This window comes from Cyprinodon tularosa, unplaced genomic scaffold (assembly GCF_016077235.1).
Source record: "Cyprinodon tularosa strain WSP-4 unplaced genomic scaffold, ASM1607723v1 ctg26, whole genome shotgun sequence".
Lineage (NCBI taxonomy): Eukaryota > Metazoa > Chordata > Actinopteri > Cyprinodontiformes > Cyprinodontidae > Cyprinodon > Cyprinodon tularosa.
This window is the reverse complement of record NW_024038961.1, coordinates 3,471,808-3,493,907: the sequence shown is the minus strand read 5'-3', so window position 1 is coordinate 3,493,907 and position 22,100 is coordinate 3,471,808. Positions and strand designations below refer to the sequence as shown.

The following is a 22,100-nucleotide window of genomic DNA, read 5'->3' as shown; positions in this document are numbered from 1 at the left end:
TATTGACGGGCAAGGCACGAAGTGCTTATGTCTTGATGGATCTTGCAGACTCAGATGACTATGACAGAGTGAAGGTGGCCATATTGCAAAAGTATGAAATTACAGCTGAAACCTATCGTCGAAGTTTCCGTTCCTTGGACATTCTTCCTGGAGAGACTCCACAAGAGCTGTATGTGCGCCTCAAAGAAATGTTTTTCAAGTGGGTTAAACCAGACAAGGCAACAGTGAAGGAGATTTCAGAGACAATGATTCTGGAACAGTTCCTAAGAATGGTTAACCCTGAACTGGAGGTGTGGCTTCGTGAGCATGACCCAAAGACAGCAGAGAAGGCGGCACAACTGGCTGAGGTCTTCACGGCAGCTAGACGAGGGACGAAACACAGTACTTTTGGCCGGGACTCCAACTTTGCCCACAAAAGTAAGTCCAATGGGGATGACCGGGGTGGTGGTCAGTTGGAGAACAGGACATTTTCTAGTGGTAGGCAACTTTCTGCTAAGTTCAAACCTGATTCTGCTAAGAATCCCCCTTTTCGTTCTGTCAAGCGAGATATAAGATGCTTTTTATGTAATGGTCTGGGCCACACTCAGTATTTCTGCCCTCTTACTAATAAGTCTAAGCCATCACTGTTTTGCACTGTCCCCAGACCCACTACCTATGCCTTTCATGATGTTGCTCATACTGCACCAGTTTTGATTAATGGGCAGCGTGAAACAGCCTTGCTAGATACAGGAGGATTTCAGACTGTGGTTATGTCTTCCTTAATACCTAGAGAAAAGTGGTCTGAGGAGAAATGTCACATAAGCTGCATACATGGGGATAAGCATGAATATCCAATGGCTGACATATATCTAACTGTGGGAGGACACACATTTTTTATGGCGGTAGCTCTTGCAGCAAAGCTGCCTTATGCTGTTATTTTGGGTAATGATGTCCCCATTATTGCAGATCTCATTCAGCAAGCAGAGCTACATCCTCCCAAAGTACTGAGGCCCACACACCCAGACAACTTTCCCCCCCAGAAAGTGACTGATACTCTTTTAGCCCACACCATAGAGTGCCCATGTAAAGTAGCCTCTTCAGGGCACAACATGGTCACCACAAGGGCTCAGAGTGCTCAAAACACCTTGAGAGAGTTACCATTTTTTGAGGAAGTATGGGAAATGGGGCCAGTTAAACCTTATAAAACCAAGGCTGAGAGAAGGAGGGACAAGATAAGAGGTTCAGCCAAGCAAACTGACACGTTTAAACCATTCCAGCTTCTAGATGTTAATCTTCCAGCTAATGTGGGTGAGCTTCAGAGACAGGATCCAACTTTGAAATGTTGGTTTAATAAAATCATAAAGGTGGACGGGAATGCGCAGGGCACTGCAGGGTTTCTTGAGGAAGCTACTTATGTAGTAAAACGGGGAATTTTGTATCAGTGTAAAGGGGATGTGGAGTCCTTAGCATTACCACAACAGTTCAGAGAGAGAGTAATGGAGCTGGGACACACAGTTCCATGGGCAGGACATATGGGATTTCAGAAAACACTGTGTAGGATTGCCAGAAGATTTGTGTGGCCAGGAATGTATACTCAAATATCACACTTCTGTAAGTCCTGTGTTAAATGTCAACTCACTTCAGGAAAAAAGATTCCACAGGCCCATCTTCAGCCCTTACCAATTATTGGTACTCCTTTTGAGAGAATAGGGATGGATGTAGTGGGTCCTTTAGAGAGAAGCTCAGCAGGCAACAAGTACATTCTAGTTATATATGCAACTCGATATCCTGAAGCGTTTCCCCTGAGGTGTGTGAAAGCCAGAAATGTTGCGAACTGTCTGATACAACTGTTCTCCAGAGTAGGGATACCGAAAGAGGTTTTGACTGACTGTGGAACAAACTTCAGGTCTAAGCTGTTACAACAAGTCTACCGGTTGCTAGGTGTAAAGGGAATTAAGACCACCCCCTATCATCCTCAAACGGACGGGCTTGTTGAGAGGTACAACCAGACTTTAAAGAATATGCTACGCAAGTTTGTTTCCACTACAGGAGCAGACTGGGACCAGTGGTTGCCCTGTTTGCTGTTTGCCTACAGAGAGGTCCCACAGGCTTCAACTGGATTCTCACCATTTGAACTACTCTATGGACGCCAAGTGAGAGGACCATTAGACCTCCTGAAAGACTACTGGGAACATCCTGAATCAGCAGAGGAAAACATCGTGGCATATGTGGTCAAGATGCGACAGAGGTTGGAGGAGATGACAGCTCTGGCACAGGAGAGCATGAAGACGGCACAACAGAACCAGAAAAGATGGTTTTACCAGAAATCTAAAGAGAGGGTCCTGAAACCAGGCCAACAGGTCTTATTGCTGTTACCAACCTCAGATAACAAGCTGCTTGCCAAGTGGCAGGGTCCATATGAAGTGACTCGGCAAGTGGGTAAGGTCACATATGAACTGTTTATGCCTGACAGAGTGAAAAAACATCAGACATTTCATGTGAATCTGCTGAAAGAATTCCAGGGGGGTCAGAGACCAGTGCAGCAGCTCTTGATTTGTGAAGTTCAAGATGAGGAGGTGAAGGAGAAGTTTCTGCCCTCCGACGAAACACAGATCGGGGTGGTTGATCTGTCTCATCTGTTAGCAGTCCAGCAGGAGGAGGTTGCAGCCCTTCTGGATTCAGAACTCTTTTCAGAGGAGCCAGGTTTTACAGACCTGGTACAACATGAGATCCGTCTCAAGGAGGATGCACCAGCTCGGCAGAGGAGCTAAAGGATTCCTGAGCGGTTGGTGCCAGAGCTCAAGAAAGAGATCAACTTTATGTTGGAACTTGGCATCATTGAAGTATCAACCAGTGAATGGTGCAGTCCTGTGGTTCTTGTACCTAAAAAAGATGGTTCACTGAGATTTTGTATTGACTTTCGTTATCTGAATTCTCTGTCTCAGTTTGATCCTTATCCTATGCCCAGAATAGATGATCTGTTGGAAAGAGTGGGAGGAGCAAGGTACATTACTACACTGGACTTAAGTAAAGGATATTGGCAGGTGGCGCTAGCACCGCAGGCCCGCAAGCTCACTGCATTCAGAACACCATTTGGTATGTATCAGTTCAAAGTTATGCCATTTGGTTTACAGGGAGCACCTGCCACTTTTCAAAGACTTATGGACCATGTTTTGAGAAATGTGTCAGACTTTTCAGCAGCCTACTTGGATGATGTGGTTGTGTTCAGTCAAACCTGGAAGGACCACATGTTCCATGTACAACAAGTGTTGGGATGCATCAGAGCAGCTGGTCTGACCATCAACCCCCAGAAATGTGCCATTGCCCAGAGAGAGGTGGCCTATCTAGGCCACATCATTGGTTTTGGCAAAATTAGACCACAGGTGGGGAAAGTGGATGCTGTTCGTACTTTCCCTGTACCTACAACAAAGAAGAAGGTGAGGAGCTTCTTGGGCCTGGTTGGATGGTACAGGAAGTTTATTCCTCATTTTGCAGAACGCTCAGTTGTGTTAAACAACCTGATAAAGGGCAAGTCCACAAATAAGATCCAATGGACTGAGGAATGTAACAAAGCGTTTGAAGATCTTAAAAATGCTATCTGCACAGACTCTGTTTTGCACACCCCTGATTTTGAGAAGTCTTTTACACTGCAAACAGATGCTTCAGGAGTGGGTCTTGGGGCTGTTTTGTTGCAGGAAGTGGATGGAGAGATGAAGCCGGTGGTGTTTCTGAGCCGTAAGCTTCTGGACAGAGAAACTAGATATTCAACGGTGGAGAAAGAATGTCTAGCCATGAAGTGGGCCATCGAATCGTTGAGATACTACCTGCTGGGACGACATTTCTTTCTGGAGACGGATCACCGGGCCCTCCAGTGGCTGCATCGGATGAAGGATGCGAATGCACGGATTGCTGGATGGTACCTCGCTCTGCAACCATATAACTTCACTGTCCATTACAAGGCTGGAAAAACCAACACTGCAGCTGACTGTTTATCTAGGATTCCTGAAAGTTAAGGTACTGTGAGCTTAGGGGAAGGGGGGAGGAAATGTAATGAAGGTCTTCATTACTTGGTGGTACAACACTTAAAATGTGTTAAATGATAAAAGAAATGCATGATGAAGGAAATGAACCGGATACAAACTGATTGAAATGGTTTATTAATGGTGGTTTCGGTGGCATCTCAGCTGGAACTGATTATGTCCTGTTAAAATACAACAAAGGGATGATATAAGTATTGATTGTTTAAAATGTTTGAAGGCTTGTATGGGTGTGGCTTACCTCTCTCTTCCTCTGCAGGGTGTTCAGGCTAAAATATTCCCCGGGGGCCTGAGTACCTTTTAAAGGTTCCGGAAGAGACCAAAGCAGACGGAAGGGGGGGAGCAGAGAGTTAGACATTTTATAAACTTAATGTTGGATTTGTATTTATATTGATAAAGATGTGTTTGTAGAGATGCTGAAAATGACTAGCATTGGCAATATATTTTGAGGATTTTTGGTAGTTTGTCAAACCTTGTTTGTGTGTATGTATTTTGTTTTACCCTGTTTCTTGGTGGGTTTGTGTATTGGAACAGCCAACAGCTATAAAAGGCTGCATGTTGGCCATATTGAGTTGTTGCTGCTGAGACCCTAGGCCAAAATGAGCAGAGTTTGTTTTGTTTATTAAATGTTGGTGAATAAACACCCAGTGGGGCTGCACAGTTTCTCTGCCTCAAGTCTCCTACTTCCTCCAACCGCTAAAGGCCATTCTAACAATGGTACTACTTTTTGTGTACGTCTCAATCTGATTCAGTTTTAAATTCTCCACCATACAATAGCAAAGTCAGCCTTGCCAAAATATATCCTGAAACAGATGGAATGTGTGATCGCTGTAGAGCCACCAACGTAGATCTTGGGTTCGAAAAATGTGAGTTTATAGAGGACGAAATGATCAGACACAGACAGGGATTTGCAACAACAGCCTCTGCAGAAGGGAGAAGAACTGCTAGCTCACAACCAGCACCTTTTCTCCCTGCTCCCTTCACAGTAGAGCCTTTTTTTAACAGATCACAACAGGATGGGGTGGGTCTTAAAGGAATAGTACACCCAAAACATGATTAGCCTTCATTTTCTACTCACCCCCATGCTGAACAAAACTCTGGAGTACTTTTTTGATATCTCAAATGCATCTGGAGATCTGGGAGGCTTCTTGCTGTCTGCTGACATTCAAATAATGGAGGTCTATGGTGACCGAGACAGAAAGGTCCATAAAAGTCCACAAAAACGTGTCAATATTCCTCCATACTGCTCGTCCAATGTAATCCAAGTGTCCTGAGTGGGTAGCATCCAGAATTTACTCGAAACAAAGTCATTTAGAACGTTTTAGAGCCTAAACAGTAGTGTATAGGATTTCCTAATAGCGCCCCCATGCGCGCTCACGATTCTACGGAAGCCGGCAGACCAAACCGGAAGAAAGTGCGCATTCAGCGTCTGCTCTGCCGATAATGCAAGCGTAGAAGAAGAAATGTGCGGTTTACCTGTGCAAAGAAAGAAACAACGAAAGAAAAATGTCTGAGGACTTCAGTGTTGAGGAAGAGCATGAGTTCTTTGCCGAGCTGAATGCGCTGGTTTGGTCTGCCGGCTTCCGTAGAATCGTGAGCGCGCATGGGGGCGCTATTAGGAAATCCTATACACTACTGTTTATGCTCTAAAACGTTCTAAATGACTTCGTTTCGAGTAAATTCTGGATGCTACCCACTCAGGACACTTGGATTACATTGGACGAGCAGTATGGAGGAATATTGACACGTTTTTGTGGACTTTTATGGACCTTTCTATCTCGGGCGCCATAGACCTCCATTATTTGAATGTCAGCAGACAGCAAGAAGCCTCCCAGATCTCCAGATGCATTTGAGATATCAAAAAAGTACTCCAGAGTGTTGTTCAGCATGGGGGTGAGTAGAAAATGAAGGCTAATCATGTTTTGGGTGTACTATTCCTTTAAAACAGAATGACCCTGTAATGACCTTCTGGCTGGAGGCAGGTCTTTAATGTTTCATATGTACACACACTAACTGTCTTCAATAAACCTATAGTATACTAAGCGCATATGTTTTGGTCGTGTTCTGAGCTGAAAGAGTATTGGAATTCAGTATTTGGGATTTTGAACGATGCGTTTGGCCTACATCTAAAACCTAGTCCTTTAATGGCTATTTTTGGGGTTGACGGTGCAATTTCTAGAAAGGAAAATGTTATTGCTTTTGCAACTCTGATTGCTCGAAGGAGAATACTTCTGGAATGGAAATCCCAATTTCCATCTAAGGCATCAATGTGGCTCTCAGATATGATGATGTTCCTAAAAATTGAAAAAGTGAAATACTTTCTGAAAGGATAAACCAAAAAATTTTTCAAAGTATGGGACCCTCTATTGTGTTATTTTGACAAACTTACAAATCTCCCTTCTCGCTAGTAAACAAGTCTCAATGTAAAGCGTTTTCATTTTGGGATTTCATTTGAGGCAATCACCAATATCAGGTGTTTTCTGTAATGTTCAGCAGGACTTCTACTCCTATTGACAGGTATGTTGGTTCACTGTGCCTAATGTTCATTAATTTGTCTTGGAGTTTTTTTTAGAATTATTTTATCTTATTACTTCTTATCTTTAATGGGATGTAAAATCTCAAGACAAGCTTAAATGTAGATAATCACTTAGTCTGCCATAGCCTTGTTGCATGTTGATGAAACTGCCTGAGAACAGAAATATGCCTAACTAGTTCTCAGCTCCATTCCTTTCAAAGGTTGTTGGAGTTATGATTTCTGTTGTTTTTACCATTTTATTCATTTATATTGCTCTCAATCATTTGTTTTTCTATGTTACTCTCAACATTGGAAATAGTGTATGAAGGTCATAAGACGGTCAAATGTTTTGCAAGAATGATTTCCTGTTTTTCAGTTGAGAAACAGAAGTGAAAAGTCACAACCCCAACACCTTTTGTAAAGCGTATGCTGGCTATCTTAAAAGTTCATGCTATGTCTAAGAGACTGCGTAATCAAAACTAACCCCTGCTGTTGTAATGTGTTGACTGCTAAAAAAAAAAGCCTGGCAAGTGTTGAGCAAAGCGGAGATGAAGAGGTTGACTGTCAACTCTGGACTACCGTTTGTAAAGCATTTCAGGAAAAATCTTACTGTCTTTGTTCCCATTTTTTATAGGTTACAGTTGGGGAAACTTAACCCTAACAAAGGTCATATTTTGACTCCTTCACAGGAAGATGTTTTCACTTCAAGGGGCAATGAAACAAAAGAGAAACACCATGAAGACTGAGTTTAAAGAAAAATAAGGGGATGGCTCAAAACACTTTTATTGCATATCATTAGACGTATGATCATCCAGTATACAAAACGAAATTTCGATGCGAACAGCTTTCGACATTAAATGAGCAACTTGGCAGTTACATGAACATTTCCATTTATAAAGTGCAGCACTGATCAAGAATGTAAACAGTGTAGAAGAAAAGGAAAACCAGTTTAAAGTCATGGTGCAAAAGGCATTGATATGGAAAGGTTCTGTGCATAGGAAAATAGTTAAATTTGGTGAAAAATACTAAATGTGAGGGGTCAATAATTATGTTACAGGCTCAGGACACGCAGCGTTGAGATGAAATGTCTTTAATGGAGGGAAGAGGAGCCCTGATGATCCACTCTTCTCACTTCCTTCCAGTCTGCGGCGCTGCAGCCTCCACACCACACAGTGAGACAGCTGGTCAGAATTCCCTCTATGGTGCTACTGTGGGAGATAGGCTGGCCAAAGTGGCTGAAGAAGGCAGTAGGCAGATGTCCAGTGTAGAAAGTGGTTTATTTACGTCTCAGAAAAAAAAAAAATACAAAACAAATTCCCCAAAATAACTCAGATGTTTAATGTGATTAATCAGAACATTAACTGATCTCAAATCAACCATAATTAATGTCAAGTGCACCCAGCTACACTGACCTGGTTTTCCCATCCGAACCTCACATTTCTCTCTGCTTATATACCTTAATGTCTGAAAGACAAGATGGCCTCCAATGGACTCTCCAGCTGTGGTGAGGATATGTTTGTGGATTTAATTGTATAATCAACATACAATTCAAGATCTACAATTGGCTATGTTTTTCCAGGGCAGAAACATATAACAAACTCGAAGAAAACCAGACTTTATTAAATATAAAAGCAACTTTAACAATTTTCTTCATCACAAACCATTTTAGTTCCACATGAAAAATGTGATTCTTTATGCACAAAGAAATGTAACAATCTGAAGAAACAGGTATAAAATAAATGATTTCTAACAATTCCTCAGAGAACTTTTATTCACAACTTCATGCAAGTCTAAAAGCTTTACAGATCACCTTCCCATCCTTGCTGCCCATGAGTAACAGGGGATGTGGAAAACACCCACTCCTGGAAGCAACTGAACTGTTGGACTAAACAGAATGACTGGCTGAGGGTAGATCGGGTACATGCATTGTTGATGTGAAATGTCACTTAACTGGCTGTGTGGATTATAACCTTCAAAAGCTTCAGCACAGCATGAGCCTGCTGGTGGTGGGCAAGTGTTGAAACCAATTTGATGGTTTCTGTTAAAACAAGGTGTAGTCAGTCCTTCGTAGCTACCTTGAAAGAAGTGTTTATCTGGGTTTAAAATTTCATTTTTAAAAGAAGATGGTTGACTAATCAGAGTCCAGTCAGATTCTAGGTCACCTTTTGGATCTGGTATTTGTCCTGAGATATGGTTGGTAGACGTACTATAGGACTCAACTCTACAGATCTTTTGGGAATGAAAGAATTGTAGATTCTGTAAGTCAGTAGAAGGAGCCACCTCAGTCAATGGTATAACTTTGGTCACTGTGCTCCCTTCTAGAAAGTCCTCAGGGGACGAGATGGTTGCTGCTGAAGCACCAAAGGACAGAGGTTCCTTCCTGTAGTCTGGATCAGGTTTTGGCACCGTGTTCCCTTCTATAGAGTTAAAGGCTCGGTTCATCTCCGCCTCAGCTTTAATAAGCTGGGACTTTGAATCACAGGTTCGTGACACTATTTCAGACTTTATGCCGGTTATATGATCCTTAGCCAATGCAGAGTGGTGGTTCTTCTTGGAGGTTCGCCATTTCATGCCAGGAATTGGCTTCAAAAGAAAATCCTGATCCAGAGTGGATGTAGCTTTTATGGAGCTGGAGCCTTCATCTTTCATAGCAAGCGAAGAAGAGGGTGCAACAGAGTTCAGTGGAGGGGTCATAGAGGGTGGAGAACCAGGCTCACTCTTCAGCCTTTGTAGAAGAAATGTACGTTTAGGAGGCGTGGGATCTTTCAGTTGATGTAGGCTTAGAGATACCTCAGCTGTTCTTTTTCTGGTTTGTGCTCCAACGGATGCCGACAGGCTGTTCTTGACAGCACTGCAGGATGTTTCTGGGACCAATTCCTCACCAAAGCTTTGAGGGTAGGAGACAGCCGATTTAAACTCTCGCTTTACGAATGCATTAGGATTGGTAAACTGAACCAGAGTTTCTCCTGGATCATGGGCTGAAGGGTCCAACAGATTAGTCTTTAAAGAGGTGGAGGTCATTTTCACAGGGCTAAAGGCTTTTACCACTGCTGACGCTCCAACAATTAAACTGTCTTCCAGATTACTGCGCTTGCCTTTCTCTTCAGCCTCTAAAATGAAATAAAAGAAAGGTAGTGAAGGAAAATAGTGGTAGCAAGCGTTTTGGTTTTTAAACATAAGGAGGATTAAGCAGCTAAAGAAAATTAAAGACTAACAGAACTTCCTTCAAACAAGGAAGAATACATTATCAAAGGGGAACATTTTGACTTTCCAAGAGCCATGACATAACTTTATATAAAGCCATCTGCAGAGGTATTTGACTCATAAGGCAAAACAAGTAATCAAAACAGCATTTACTTTCACTCTCAAAAAGGACCAGTCCCCCATGTTCCAGTTAAATGTTGATGTGAAACTACCCCTCTTGGCACATGGCATTGTTCTGCAATTTACCAATGACAGAAAAGCACAAAACTATTTTCAGCAGTTCATTTTCTTCAGGTAAACTTCAGAGAGAAAAACTGATTCCCTTTCAGATAGCAGCTGCATATTATGACTGCTAAAACATTAGCTAAACATCTACTTTCAGTTCCAGTTTAAAATCCTGGTGCAGATCTTCAGGGCCTTTCACGGTCAGGCTCCCTCCTACATTACAGATTTGTTGTGTCCATATACCCCCCCCCCCTCTCGGAGGTTGAGGTCTCAGGACCTGAACCTGCTCATGGTCCCTCGTACTCATTACGGACCAGTGGAGAACATTCCCTTAATGAAGTCTGGAACAATCTTCTGCCTTGCTCGTGCTTGATTCTGTTGATGTTTTTTTTAAGAGTAAACTGAAAACCTATTTCTTTAAGAAAGCATTTTTATTCTAGTAGATAAAGGGTTGTTTTATGACCATGTTTTTTGTGACTGTAAATGTATTTTATTTGTTTTGTAATTTTGTGACGCACTTTGTGTCCTCTAAGTCTGCGAAAGGTGCTAAATAAACATTACTTCTGATTGATTCATCAGTAATATAATCCCATCAAAGAAGCTTTATCCAAGTGAGTCACAGTTCAATTTTTTCATAATTGTCCAGTTTTGAAAGAAGGTCAGCTAAATTTAGCTCTGGTTAGAGTTTAAAGCTTATAAAAGCATCCAAGGAAAGCCAAGTAGATCACCCTGTTGTGAAGCTAAAGTGAAGAGCCAGAGGTCATCCTAGAAGCTGGAGAGGGACTGGAAACTGAATATTCAACATAGCACCTCATAGTAAAGCACCGAGGATCTGACTATAAGAAGATTACAGACACCCTGAGACAGAGTTGCAGCGTCATTTAACAGGATAGGTTCGATCAGAAAAGGGTTAGGCCTGGCCAGCCAAGTTAGTTAAGCGTTCCATTTCAGGCTGCTTTTATAGTTTCAATATTGCACTGTGTGGATGCACGTGCACGACTGGGAGCTCTGTCGAAAACTTGATGGAAATCTCTTGGCCTGTGACCCGACTTCATGCAAGTCAACCACTAAGAAGCCGGTTTTTGCCAAGATTCGTATGTGACTTTCAGCATGTAGAGACCCTGTCTACATCCTGCATACTCTGCGTTACCAAGCGAGCATTAGGTCACGAATAAGACTACATAAGGCAGTACAATTTGCTTCTATACTGCAAATGTTGCTGCAGAGGATGTTGGGGAGCAGATAATTCCTGATGACAAAGAACCCATGCAACAACTGCAAAACTATGCAATGCTGAAGGAACAAATTGAGCAGTTCCTGCAACTTATTTATGCTTGCCAGAAAGATACAAAAGTTACTCACTGGCTGCAAGACCGGATGATAGATGGAACGTTGTTTTCTCTTCGCTAAGGATATTCCGCACAATTTTCAAAGCTGTAAAAGAGGCAAAACAATTATACAAACTAGGCATATAACATGTAAACATGACAGATGTGTGGAAGTAAAGCTTTTACCTTCATTGAATTGAGCCATCCTGACAAACTGATGCAACTCTTGTTTCAGTATTATGCACTTTAAGAAAAATGGGTTGATTGTCATCCTAAATATTTCCCAAATTGAGAGCAACACAAATCCTTAGCCATTAAAAATAAACTGAAAAAATAAATACCTTTGCATCAACCTTAAAGGCACGGTCACGCTCTGCCAGCCTTCTGACAACTTCTCGCAAAATGTTCATTTGTAATGCTTGAGGAAGATCCTTCTGCAGCCAGAATATCTTCAGAAACTCAGGATGCCATTTCCTCTGAAACATCAAGAGCCTTACAAATAAATTCCTGTATTTAACCACTTTATACATTTTTTTATACAAACCCTCACCATGTATTCGAGTTGGTGGCTAAGGTTGGTCATATGTTCAAAGATGTTGCGGCATAAGATGGTTTTTTCACAACTTTCACACAGAAAGAAAGTGTCCAGACATATCCCTCTGCACTCCCAGACAGAGTCTATACCTGGTGAGTGCAGACTATTCAGATAAGCTACATCATCCTGTGAAAAATGATCAAAGCCAAGGGCGTCAAGACACTCACCAATAACCTTTTCAGCATCCAGTTCTCTTACTTGCAAGTAAAGGAACAAATTACTGCAGCCTGGAGCTTTTCTCCCTGTATGAACAATTCATCACTCAAGGTGGTTATAAAGTACAAAAACAAAGTTAAACACAAATGCTCAACACCAACCATAGAAAGTAATGGGGGAAAACTGTAGTTCACAGTACTCTTGTGGTGCCGAGTCGTTTTTTGGGGCTGCTTCTTCTTTCAAGCTCAGTCCTTTTGGTCTCATTTGTACCAGACCCGTTTGTTTCTGGGGGCTGCAGATTTCATTTAAGGGAAAAGAACTCTTTAAACAATCTTTTTCCAGGGCGGAAATAGAATCTGCATTTTCCACTTTTACTCCTGTTAGACAAAAGGTGGGGAATTTGTGCAAATGAATTTAGATGGTGTGTAAGGCAACACATAAGTTACATACCAAATTAAATGTTGCATACCAGGACATGCAGGTGTAACTTTATGATGATGAGGAGCAGCAACAGTGTCACAGTTACTTTGATTCTGTTTGACGGTTTCTAAAATGAAACAAAGAATTAAATATTGTTCTGGAAGTAATTGTAAAATGTTGATCATCTTCCCACTTCATCACCTTCATGACCTAAAGCAGAATCAGAATCCATTGTGTCACATCTGTTAGAAGGCTGGAAGTTATCTTGAGTCGGGTAAATAGCTGACAGGACTTTACAATGAAAAAAAAACACAAATAAATTCATACCATGTAGTAGTGACAAGCTAAGATCAATAATAAACTGATATATAAAAAAATATATACAAGAAGTACTTGGAGATTTATAGGGCTGAACAATTTTGATAAAAATCTAAAATGCGATTATTTTAAACCAATATGACCATTTAAGTACACTTATGCATATAATTATCTAGCCATCTATATAGAATCACTTCAAAACATAGAAAGCAAGGAAAATGAAGAGCAATTTCATGTTCTCACCAGCAGTCTTTGCCCTTTCCTTCTCACAGAGAGGTTTTTTCTGCTGAAGTCGCTCACCATTCTGCTCTGATAAGTTATTACCAGGAAGTCTTGAAATCTCTGCTGGTTGCACACACACTTATGAGCAGAGACACAGGGGGAAAGGGGAAACAATGATAATGATGACCCTTAAAAAGCCTTAAATACTTTTAGAAAAATTATTGCCAGGATTTAAGATTTACCACGTGTTCTTGAAACTTCAGAGGACCTTCTAGTTTTCTGTTGAAAGGCTTTGATTACATCAGCTGAAGTGGATGAGACTAGAGGGTCTTGTCTGACAATTGCTTTCAGTTCTTTAACAGCTGAGGATTAAAAAAAAAGATAAGGTCAGAAAGACATGTCCTAACCTGTACATGATACAGTTTTATAACGTTACTTTATGGTAATTTTTTTTACTACCAAATACCTCTACAAATTCTAAACTTAAATTTTGTTAAGCAACTGACAATATTGCATCCCAATGCCGAGCAGGTAAGGGGTGCCTTCACCAACATTCATTGTAGCAAGGCAAATCGTATTGCATCACTGCAAAGGGAGTCACCCAAGTCAAAGATCAGCAAGTGAGGCTTCAGGGAATGACAGGAGGTAAACCCCAAGTCGGGGACACTATATCACCTGGTAGTAACAGAGGACATGTAACCGAGTAGGGACTAGAGTTGGCCAAAGGCTCTATATACAAGTCAGCAGCAATGATGCTTTATGAAAATGAAAATTTTCTATTATGAACAATAACAGAGTATAATACAAGATCCTCTACTGTATTACCCTTTAGGTTTAAAGGCGAAGTTGCAATGGTACAGCTTTTTGAAGTTTAAATACCTTCTTTTTCTGGGAGTGCAGCCAGCTTTAGGTACAAGTCCTTCTTCACTTCTATTTGCTAGATGAAAGACAAAGAACAAACAAAAGACATTTGAGAGAGATTTTGCAAACATTTGGAAGGTAGAAGGGTACATTTCTAGATTCCATCTCAAATTTGCATTATTAAAGCAGTTGTTGGTTCAGGTGACCATCTTACTACAGAGTAAAGGGATTGATATGGCTTTCAAATTCACTTGAGCCTGTCAGCCGTGATTTTGTTTGCAAAGGAAAGTTGCTTAAAGATGTGGATGTTTATATTAATGACCATGTAGCAAAAAGGGATGCAGAAATGCAGACATTAAGTTGACTGGAAGACCTTAACCTCTTACACCCTAAGGGGGTATAAATAAATTTCTGCCTGACAAAAACACACAAAAGTAAATAACTTATAGCCTCAAAGCTATTAGATTTAAGAAGAAACTTTTGGTACGTCTGTAAAGGTAAGATGTCAGAATGGTTTTCTGGTGTCAGCACCATTGTAGCTTTGACCCTGCCTGAACTATTAGGGACAAAATATTTTGCATTTTTTGAACCTCGCCAAAATTTTCTTTGAAATAAACATTGCAAAACACTACCAAAATATTATTTATAGCACAAAAAAGTAGTACAGACTTTCAAATCTAAATGTTGTGTAAAAATATACCAAATTTGGACTCAATCAGATGAATCATATTTATTTTAGAATGGTATTAGTGAGAAATTTCTTAGGCGGAGAGGCCATTTTGGCACATTTATCCATAAATGTCACCAAACTGTGCCAAATATGTTTTTTACATCAATACTGGGGGTTTGGTAAAATTACGAGGTCATGTAGCAGCTGGACCCGCCGGTGGGTCCGTAGGGTTCAAGGGGTTAAAAGGCTGAAGCCTTTGTCATAAAGAGTGTGGAGGAATTAGAAAAGTACGGTTAAACAGTACAGTTAAAGGGGGACCCAAGGGTATGTTCCAACTACAGAGGAATCGCATGCTTAAAGTCGTAGGGAAGTAATATTTAAATTTTTAAATCATTCCGGCTTTAAATATTTAAATCATTCTGGCTTAAACATTTTATAAATGTACTCTTCAGACCGTATTGTCCCAAAAGTTAGAAAATTTCAATTAAAAAACACCCACAATGCTGTCTTCAGATCCGTTTTGTCGTTATTTTATGCAGGCTAGTTAGTTATGAAAAAAAAAAAAAAAAAAAAATCTCAAAGATCGTGTGCTGCTGTTTTAGAGATACTAAAGATCTTTTTTTGGGGTTAGAGAGACCAACTTAACCCCCCCTCATTTATTTCTGAATTTAATCTAAATTATCTAGCTTACTTTTTCAGTGCTAATTAATTTGTGCAGTTTAAACCGTTTGTGCAGATTTGCTTTTAAGAGAATGATTTTTAATTACAGCCAATGAAATCATCCCAGCAGACGTTAGTGCTGCACTCGTTTCGTGATTTAGTTTTATTCAATACTATCACAGGAATGACATGTGATGTTGGCCAATAACAGTGTGGATGTTTTCCTTATTTAGTGGCTGTAATTATTTTTTTAATATTTGGCAAATCACCAGCCTTCCAGACCCTTCAGTTTGGACCTGCTGTTACCCCTCACAACCATCTAAAGCACTGAGGAGAGGGGGAAGAATCCACTTTGGTTCATCATATGCAGCATCTGATCAACAGTTGGATTCAGCTATAGTTCCTCATCTACCCACGCAGAGAGTCCGATGCTGGGCAGTGAGAGACCAGGGTCTGTGCTGGAGGTAGGAAGACCAGCAGTGCTTCAAGCACTAAAATAAAATGGCTTTTTTTAAAGTTACCTAAAAACTTTGAGGGCATTCCTCATATATAAACACACACCTTTAACATTATTTATCTCTGTACTACATACAAAGTGGAAAAAAGGTTTGCCTACAACCAGTCCCTGATTGGTTGCCGAGTGGTGATTTCACAGAAAAGTTCAGCTCGTTTCAACTTCAGTGTTCACGGCTACTCTCTTTCCCAATTTAACCATAGCTTCTGCCTGGTGGGCTTCTTCACAGTACTGCTGTTCTACTTCCGGGCAGCAGTAGCCTAGGTTTCCAAAAAAGGGATATTTGGTTTGTATCCGACTTGTAATGTGCTTCATAGGATGGACCGCCACGCTAGTGAAATGGATTCAGCTCTGCAGTCCAGAGCCCTTTTCCAACACTGGATAGTGTTTTTACTGTTGAGCCTGTGAGAGGTGCAGGCAGGGATAGGAGCATCAGGCATAAGGATATATGTAGACAAATTGAAAACCGGATAAGGCTGACAGGAAGTCAGACAGAAAAAGTAGAACCAAAATGTTAAATCTATACATATAGTTTAGATGTCACAACTTTGTATGTCGGATGAACGATCAGACAATGTATGTGTGAAGCCAGCCACCAGAGTCTGGAAGCCACTGCTTAGGGTCTGTTTGCTGCCACACACCTGACTTGTATTTATGAGTGACAAACAGGTTTTTGCTCTATGGCTGCTGAGGAGGTCATTTAATTAATTCAACTCAGGTGTGCTGGAGCAGAGATGCATTCCCACAGCATAAACCAAAAGTAGTTTTCAAACAGCCATACAAAGGATTTAACACACCAGTTTTGCAATAAACAAATTTTTAACTTAAGTCCCCTCATAAATTAGCCGTTTTAATAATTTTACAAAAAAAAAAAAAAAAAAAAAAGCGATGAGTGTGAACTTCAAATGTGCAACATTCTCAAAACCCCTATGAGTGTGCTCGTGTTTTCACCTGTGGCTTCTGTGGACCGAGGCTTTTCTCAATCTGAGCTAAATAGGCCACGATGCTTCTCAATTTGTCCTCCAAGTTTGATACATTTGCAGTCAATCCTGGATACTTCGATTTCTAGGACAACAAAAAAAATAAAAAAACAACAACCAAAAAAAACAAAGTTACCCATGGCCTTATTTTCCAATACAGACCTAAGAAGTTTCCGTTTTGCATTATTTTAGAGATTCAGGGGTGCCACCCAAGGAAAGAAAAAGGGGGTAATTTCATATTTGTTAGTCCAAGAGCCAATCCAAACAAAGGGAGGGGGCAAGAAAGGCAAATAACCAGATTCAGATGCATTTATGGCAATAGGAAACACTCAATCATGATGCAGACAAGCCTAGATCAGAGTGGATTATTTAAATATTGAGCTGAAATAACCTTAGACGAAAGCTCAGATTCTTCACGTAAAGCATGAAATACTTGGTTAGAAAAAAAGCAGAGTTGTTGAGCAATAGTTAATGTTTTCTCTAAAAGCTTATATAAACTACATACCACATAGTTGAAGCAATGAGTGAAGCTGGTGGAGTGGCTGGATGTTTTCAGTCTGACTGAACACAGCTGACAGTAGACCTGCTGCTTGTCTTCACAGAACACAATAACCAGCTGACTTACACCTAATGCATGAGAAATTCCACATTAAAAAATAACTCAAATAGATAAACTAAAGTTCTTAAAAATTAATTATACTTGCCAATTTTGGTAAGGCTTCTACTTAGTCCATTTGGAGTTACTTTGAAGGGCTTTTCAAGTAGCTTTGGGTTTTCAGAGTGTGCAGTTATGCCATCATTCAGTTTGGTACAAGGCGGTAAATTTCTCAGTTCTGGATACATTCTTACATTTGCAGTGCAAGCTCTAGTACTAATGCACATTTCTGCAGCACAAAGTCGTGATTGTTCTTTGGATGCAGTTTTTCTTTTCAGACTCCCTGGATTTGCTGCAGAGTTTGCAGCCGTCATATTAGTGAGTCCAGTCCTGGAAATGGAGGTTTTATCAATGAGGAGAGAGTGATTAAATTAAGATGGCAATCAAAGTCTGGCAGATACTTACTTTTTTAGGATAGAAACACGATTCTGTTTTGAGGTAGTGTTTGATGGTTTCATGTCAATTTCTGGATCCAATCTAAACCTCACTCGAGTTGTTTTACGAATACTTTCAGTCATCTTGGACCTTTTTTTGGAAGCATAGTCCTCAGGATAAATCTTTTGAGCTTAAAGCTGGTAAAAGGAAGAAGAAAATATACACTGAAAAATGTCATTTGAATTTTAGGCCCATCTGTGCTTCTACACACAAATTAAATGTGCTGCTGACCACTGAGGTAACAGATTTCTCAAAAATGTTTAAGAAAATGGATCTGCAGTGAAGAGCGAGGGTATCTAAGGCAGGAACATCTGCAGGGAGAGAACACAGGTTAGTGACCACAGCTATCTGGCAGAGGATGATAAAGAACATGAATCACTAACCTGGTCTTAAAGTTCAATCCAAGCCCAGAGGAGGATGTTTGTTCTAGCCGGTCGGCTGCCGACAAGACGAGGCAGATGTTGGCCAGAGAGTCCCAGACGCTGAACAAAACAGATGGGAGATCAGAAGTGAGCAGACAAAGGAAGGCAAGATAGTCCAGAGGGCAAAATCAAAGCCGGTGTTAAAGATGTGCTCGGGGGTCAGAGCCAAGAGATCCGAGATGGTACCAAAAGAGAATCCAGGTTCAGTACATAGGCAGAATCCAGCAGGAGTCCAAGGATAGGTCAGGCAAACAGATCAGAACAGGCAGGCTCAGAAGTCGACAGGCAGAACGGACATCAGACAATCAGAAACACTTAGGTACGCTAGAGAACTCTCACCAAAGGCTCAAATAATCATGCACTGACGACTGAAGGATGCTTAAAAAGAGGCTGAAGCAGGTGGATCAGATGAACGATAATGAGAACTGGGCGGCGCTAGGCAGGTGAATGAAATTAGTAATCAGGCTAGTCATCTACGAGATCATGACAAGTGTTGAAGTAGAGCCACATCTAAAGAGGTGCAGGACACCGGACCTCGAAGACTGGGATGGAGGAACCCCAACCTAATTGCAGCAAATGTAAAATGACCCCATAATACATTTTAAAAAGAAACACTATAAAATGAATAAAGAGAACACCAAATAACATCCAAGACCCTGGACAGTCTGTGGTTCAGAATGGCGGATGGAGCAAGACTTGATGTCCCAGATGTGCTTTGTCGATTCAGGTCTGGGGAACAGGTAGTCCTGTCTATAGTAATAATGTCTTCATGATGCAAGAACTGACATACTGCAACCACATGAGGCCAAGCATGAAGGAACCTAGAATATGGCTGTTTCAACAGCATATTATCTCACAATGGTCTGAGGATCTCATCCAGCTAACTGAATGCAGCCAGAGTTACAGAGTTTGTAGACTGCGTTTCATGTTTCTGAGAAAAACTGACAAAACATCAGCCAGGAAAAATTAATATTAAAATCAAAAACTGTGGAAAAACTATTATATTTGATTAATATGAATTAGGGATGCACGATATTGGGATTTTGGCCGATATCCGATATGCCGATATTTTAAAACTCACGTAGCCGATAACCGATACCGATGTTAAAGCTGGACAAAAATAAGTAGTCATTGAAAATAGCAGTTTTGTTATCCATTTCTGACACTTTGAAAAATAATATACTCAAATATATTTTCATATGCTGATATCAAATTGATTTTTAAAAACGCGTTATCGATCTATTTTACTTTCAAAATCTCGTGAAATTTCATCGTTCTTTTACAAACTCTCGTGATATTTTGCAAATTCTTGTGAGATTTTGTTAGTAAAATAGATCGATACAGCGTCAATATATCAACATATAAAAATATGGCAAAATTTTGTAAATTTTCGGGGTATTTTGTAGCATAACAATGAAAAATAGCAATATTTCATTAGTAAAAGAGATTGATATGGTGTTTTTAAATGGCAATATATCAGCATATGAAAATATTGTGATATTTTAATGTATCAATATTTTTTCCCTCGTCTTTAGAAGTTTTTAATTCTGTAAAAGAGAAGTTTTTGAGGAAGAAGAAGAAGTAGTATTTATTTTTCTTTTTTTCGACTTTAGAAACTCAGAAGCTGATCAAATATCGGGTGGAATATCGGTGGGGTGACCGATGTCCGATATTCAGTTTTAAGGCCGATACAGGCCGATACCGATAGGAGGCCGATTATATCGTGCATCCCTAATATGAATAACACCTTTCATTTTGCTCATTATTGCCCAATTTGCACAAGAACTTTCATGGTTTACTTGAGCTCATTTCACTAAAATAGAAAAACAGTGTACCTTAAATTAGTTCTCTTCCAAGACATTTTACACACACAAAAAAAAAAACTTAGAGGATTTTTTTTTTTTTTAATATACATACCAATCATTAAAAATTTCAAAGGAACTTAAATGAAAAAAAAAGAAAAGAAAAATCAGGGAAAACAATTGCAAAAAAATAAATTCCAAAATATATTACTAACCAACTATAGTTCTGCACTCCATGTTCAAATGAGTTTTCATGAACTGTGAGGAACTTGCCCAAATAGTTCAAATGTCTCCTGAGGCTTCATCTTGACCATCACTACCTCAAGAGTAGTTTAACGTCAATGTGTTAAAGGCAGCTGGATGACAAACCAAAGAAGATGATTTTATATATGCACACATGCATAGGCAGACCCTTTTCACAGGGGCATGTGCCGCGTTGTGGATCTGCGGTGCCTGGGGCACTGATTTTTTGATTAATTAATAATAATTTAAGTGTGACTCTCTGGCATATGAAGAAATCTACAGAATTCATGCTTGCATTTTCTTTCTTAAAATAGGGCTATAGACTACAAATTCAGTTAGAATTGAAATTCTGCACATTTCAAGTTTTCAGTTTTCAAGTTCACATTTGCTGAAGAATAATTAAGATAAATTGTGCTTTCATCAGTAGTGGATTAGAGCTATACAGTTAAATTCACAAGTGGGCCAACTGAATTCAGTTTGGTTTAGGTAGATATTTAATAATGCAGAAAATAATCTGATTTTACTATTTATTTATGATACTTTATAATAAATAACTGCTACAAAAAATGTGCTTGCATTAATCATCTGTGCCCATGCTTTTTTAAAATAAATAATTGCCCCCAAATTTTTTTTCCTCCACACAGAGTGCCCTATTGTGCCCCTGTATAGTATTGGGTCAGCTGACGCCCCTGTATGTATGTATGTATGCGTGTGTATTAAAGAAAGAAAATACCTACCTGCTCTTCACAGGTTAAGCAGCCAACTGGTTTTCACAACACAATATGTAGTAACTACATATACATACATACTCTGAAACTACATTGTAGTTCCAGAGAACAAAAAACAGTGAATAAAAACTGTAACAGAAGGAATAACTATAGTTCAGCCTCTCTGTGAGAAACAAATGCTAAAAAAAAATTACAGAAACGGCCAGGAAAGAACTAAACTCCTGATAACGCCTAAGAAAATGACTACAGAAAATAGAAACAGAAGAATAAATACCATGGATGGCGCATAACAAGACACAGGTGGAGCTAATTAGGATTTAAGCAGCAATCAGAGCTCAGGAGGGCGGGAGGTTAGATTGCTAGTCCACTAACGGCCCACATTAGCAACAGAAACCCAGCTGTTGCCATAGTAACCAGCCGTTTAAAAAAATTAGCATTTGCTAACGTTATAACGTTACATATTTTAAGTCAAAATCTATTAAAGCAACACTACATCGGTTAACTTTTTTATTTAAAAAGCTATCTGCATTGTGAAAAGTCAGCAGGATGGCCTTAGTTGAGAGGGGCATAAAAAAGTTTCATAAACCAAAACGTGAAGATTTGGCGGTTATTTGTACAGTATAGCCGTTACATTAACTAAATGGTTTCACAGAATATACAAAAATGTTGAAAAAAAAAATACATTTGTTACCCTAATATCACAATCTGATTTACAAAATGTCTTTACCTCCACGGGTGAGATCTAAAAGCCATCCTGAAGGTGATGCAAGTCGGTAGTTCCTCTCATAATCATAGAGATCCAAAATGGATGAATTAATTTAAAAAACAACTTCAGGCCCTCAGGAGGGGAGTCATTCCCATGGATATTCCAAATAAATAAAATAGAAATAAACATTTATTTCCTTATTTCAATATAAATTTGAAGCCACATAGTAGAAATAATCATCTTAACATAATTAGCTCACATTTAGCACACATATTAACCATATTAACGAAAACTTACATGTTCCTCACCATATCAACCACAATATATGGATGGAAACTTTACATTTGATTAGGTCCTCAATTGATTAGGATTTTACACATAGCATCATTTTCTATCTATCTGTCTATCTATCTATCGTAAATTTT

General features: G+C 39.8%; 1 protein-coding gene and 1 long non-coding RNA gene across 2 annotated transcripts; both read right to left on the bottom strand.

Moving 5' to 3' along the window:
• Positions 1–7,902: 7,902 nt before the first annotated feature.
• LOC119785965 lies at positions 7,903–17,497 on the bottom strand. Its single transcript, XM_038288962.1, has 15 exons — positions 17,389–17,497; positions 17,190–17,311; positions 16,656–16,769; positions 13,879–13,936; positions 13,242–13,361; positions 13,021–13,137; positions 12,661–12,750; positions 12,509–12,586; positions 12,201–12,416; positions 12,051–12,125; positions 11,839–11,972; positions 11,630–11,764; positions 11,475–11,532; positions 11,323–11,394; positions 7,903–9,641 (listed from the first exon to the last, which is right to left on the bottom strand). Exons 7-15 carry the CDS (start codon positions 12,689–12,691, stop codon positions 8,338–8,340), a joined length of 2,103 nt encoding a protein of 700 aa, XP_038144890.1. The 5' UTR covers positions 12,692–12,750; positions 13,021–13,137; positions 13,242–13,361; positions 13,879–13,936; positions 16,656–16,769; positions 17,190–17,311; positions 17,389–17,497; the 3' UTR covers positions 7,903–8,337.
• Positions 17,498–17,580: 83 nt separating this feature from the next.
• Positions 17,581–18,509, bottom strand: LOC119785865. Its single transcript, XR_005281103.1, has 3 exons — positions 18,158–18,509; positions 17,745–17,911; positions 17,581–17,669 (listed from the first exon to the last, which is right to left on the bottom strand). It is a non-coding gene; the product is annotated as an uncharacterized LOC119785865 (long non-coding RNA).
• Between the last annotated feature and the right edge of the window lie 3,591 nt (positions 18,510–22,100).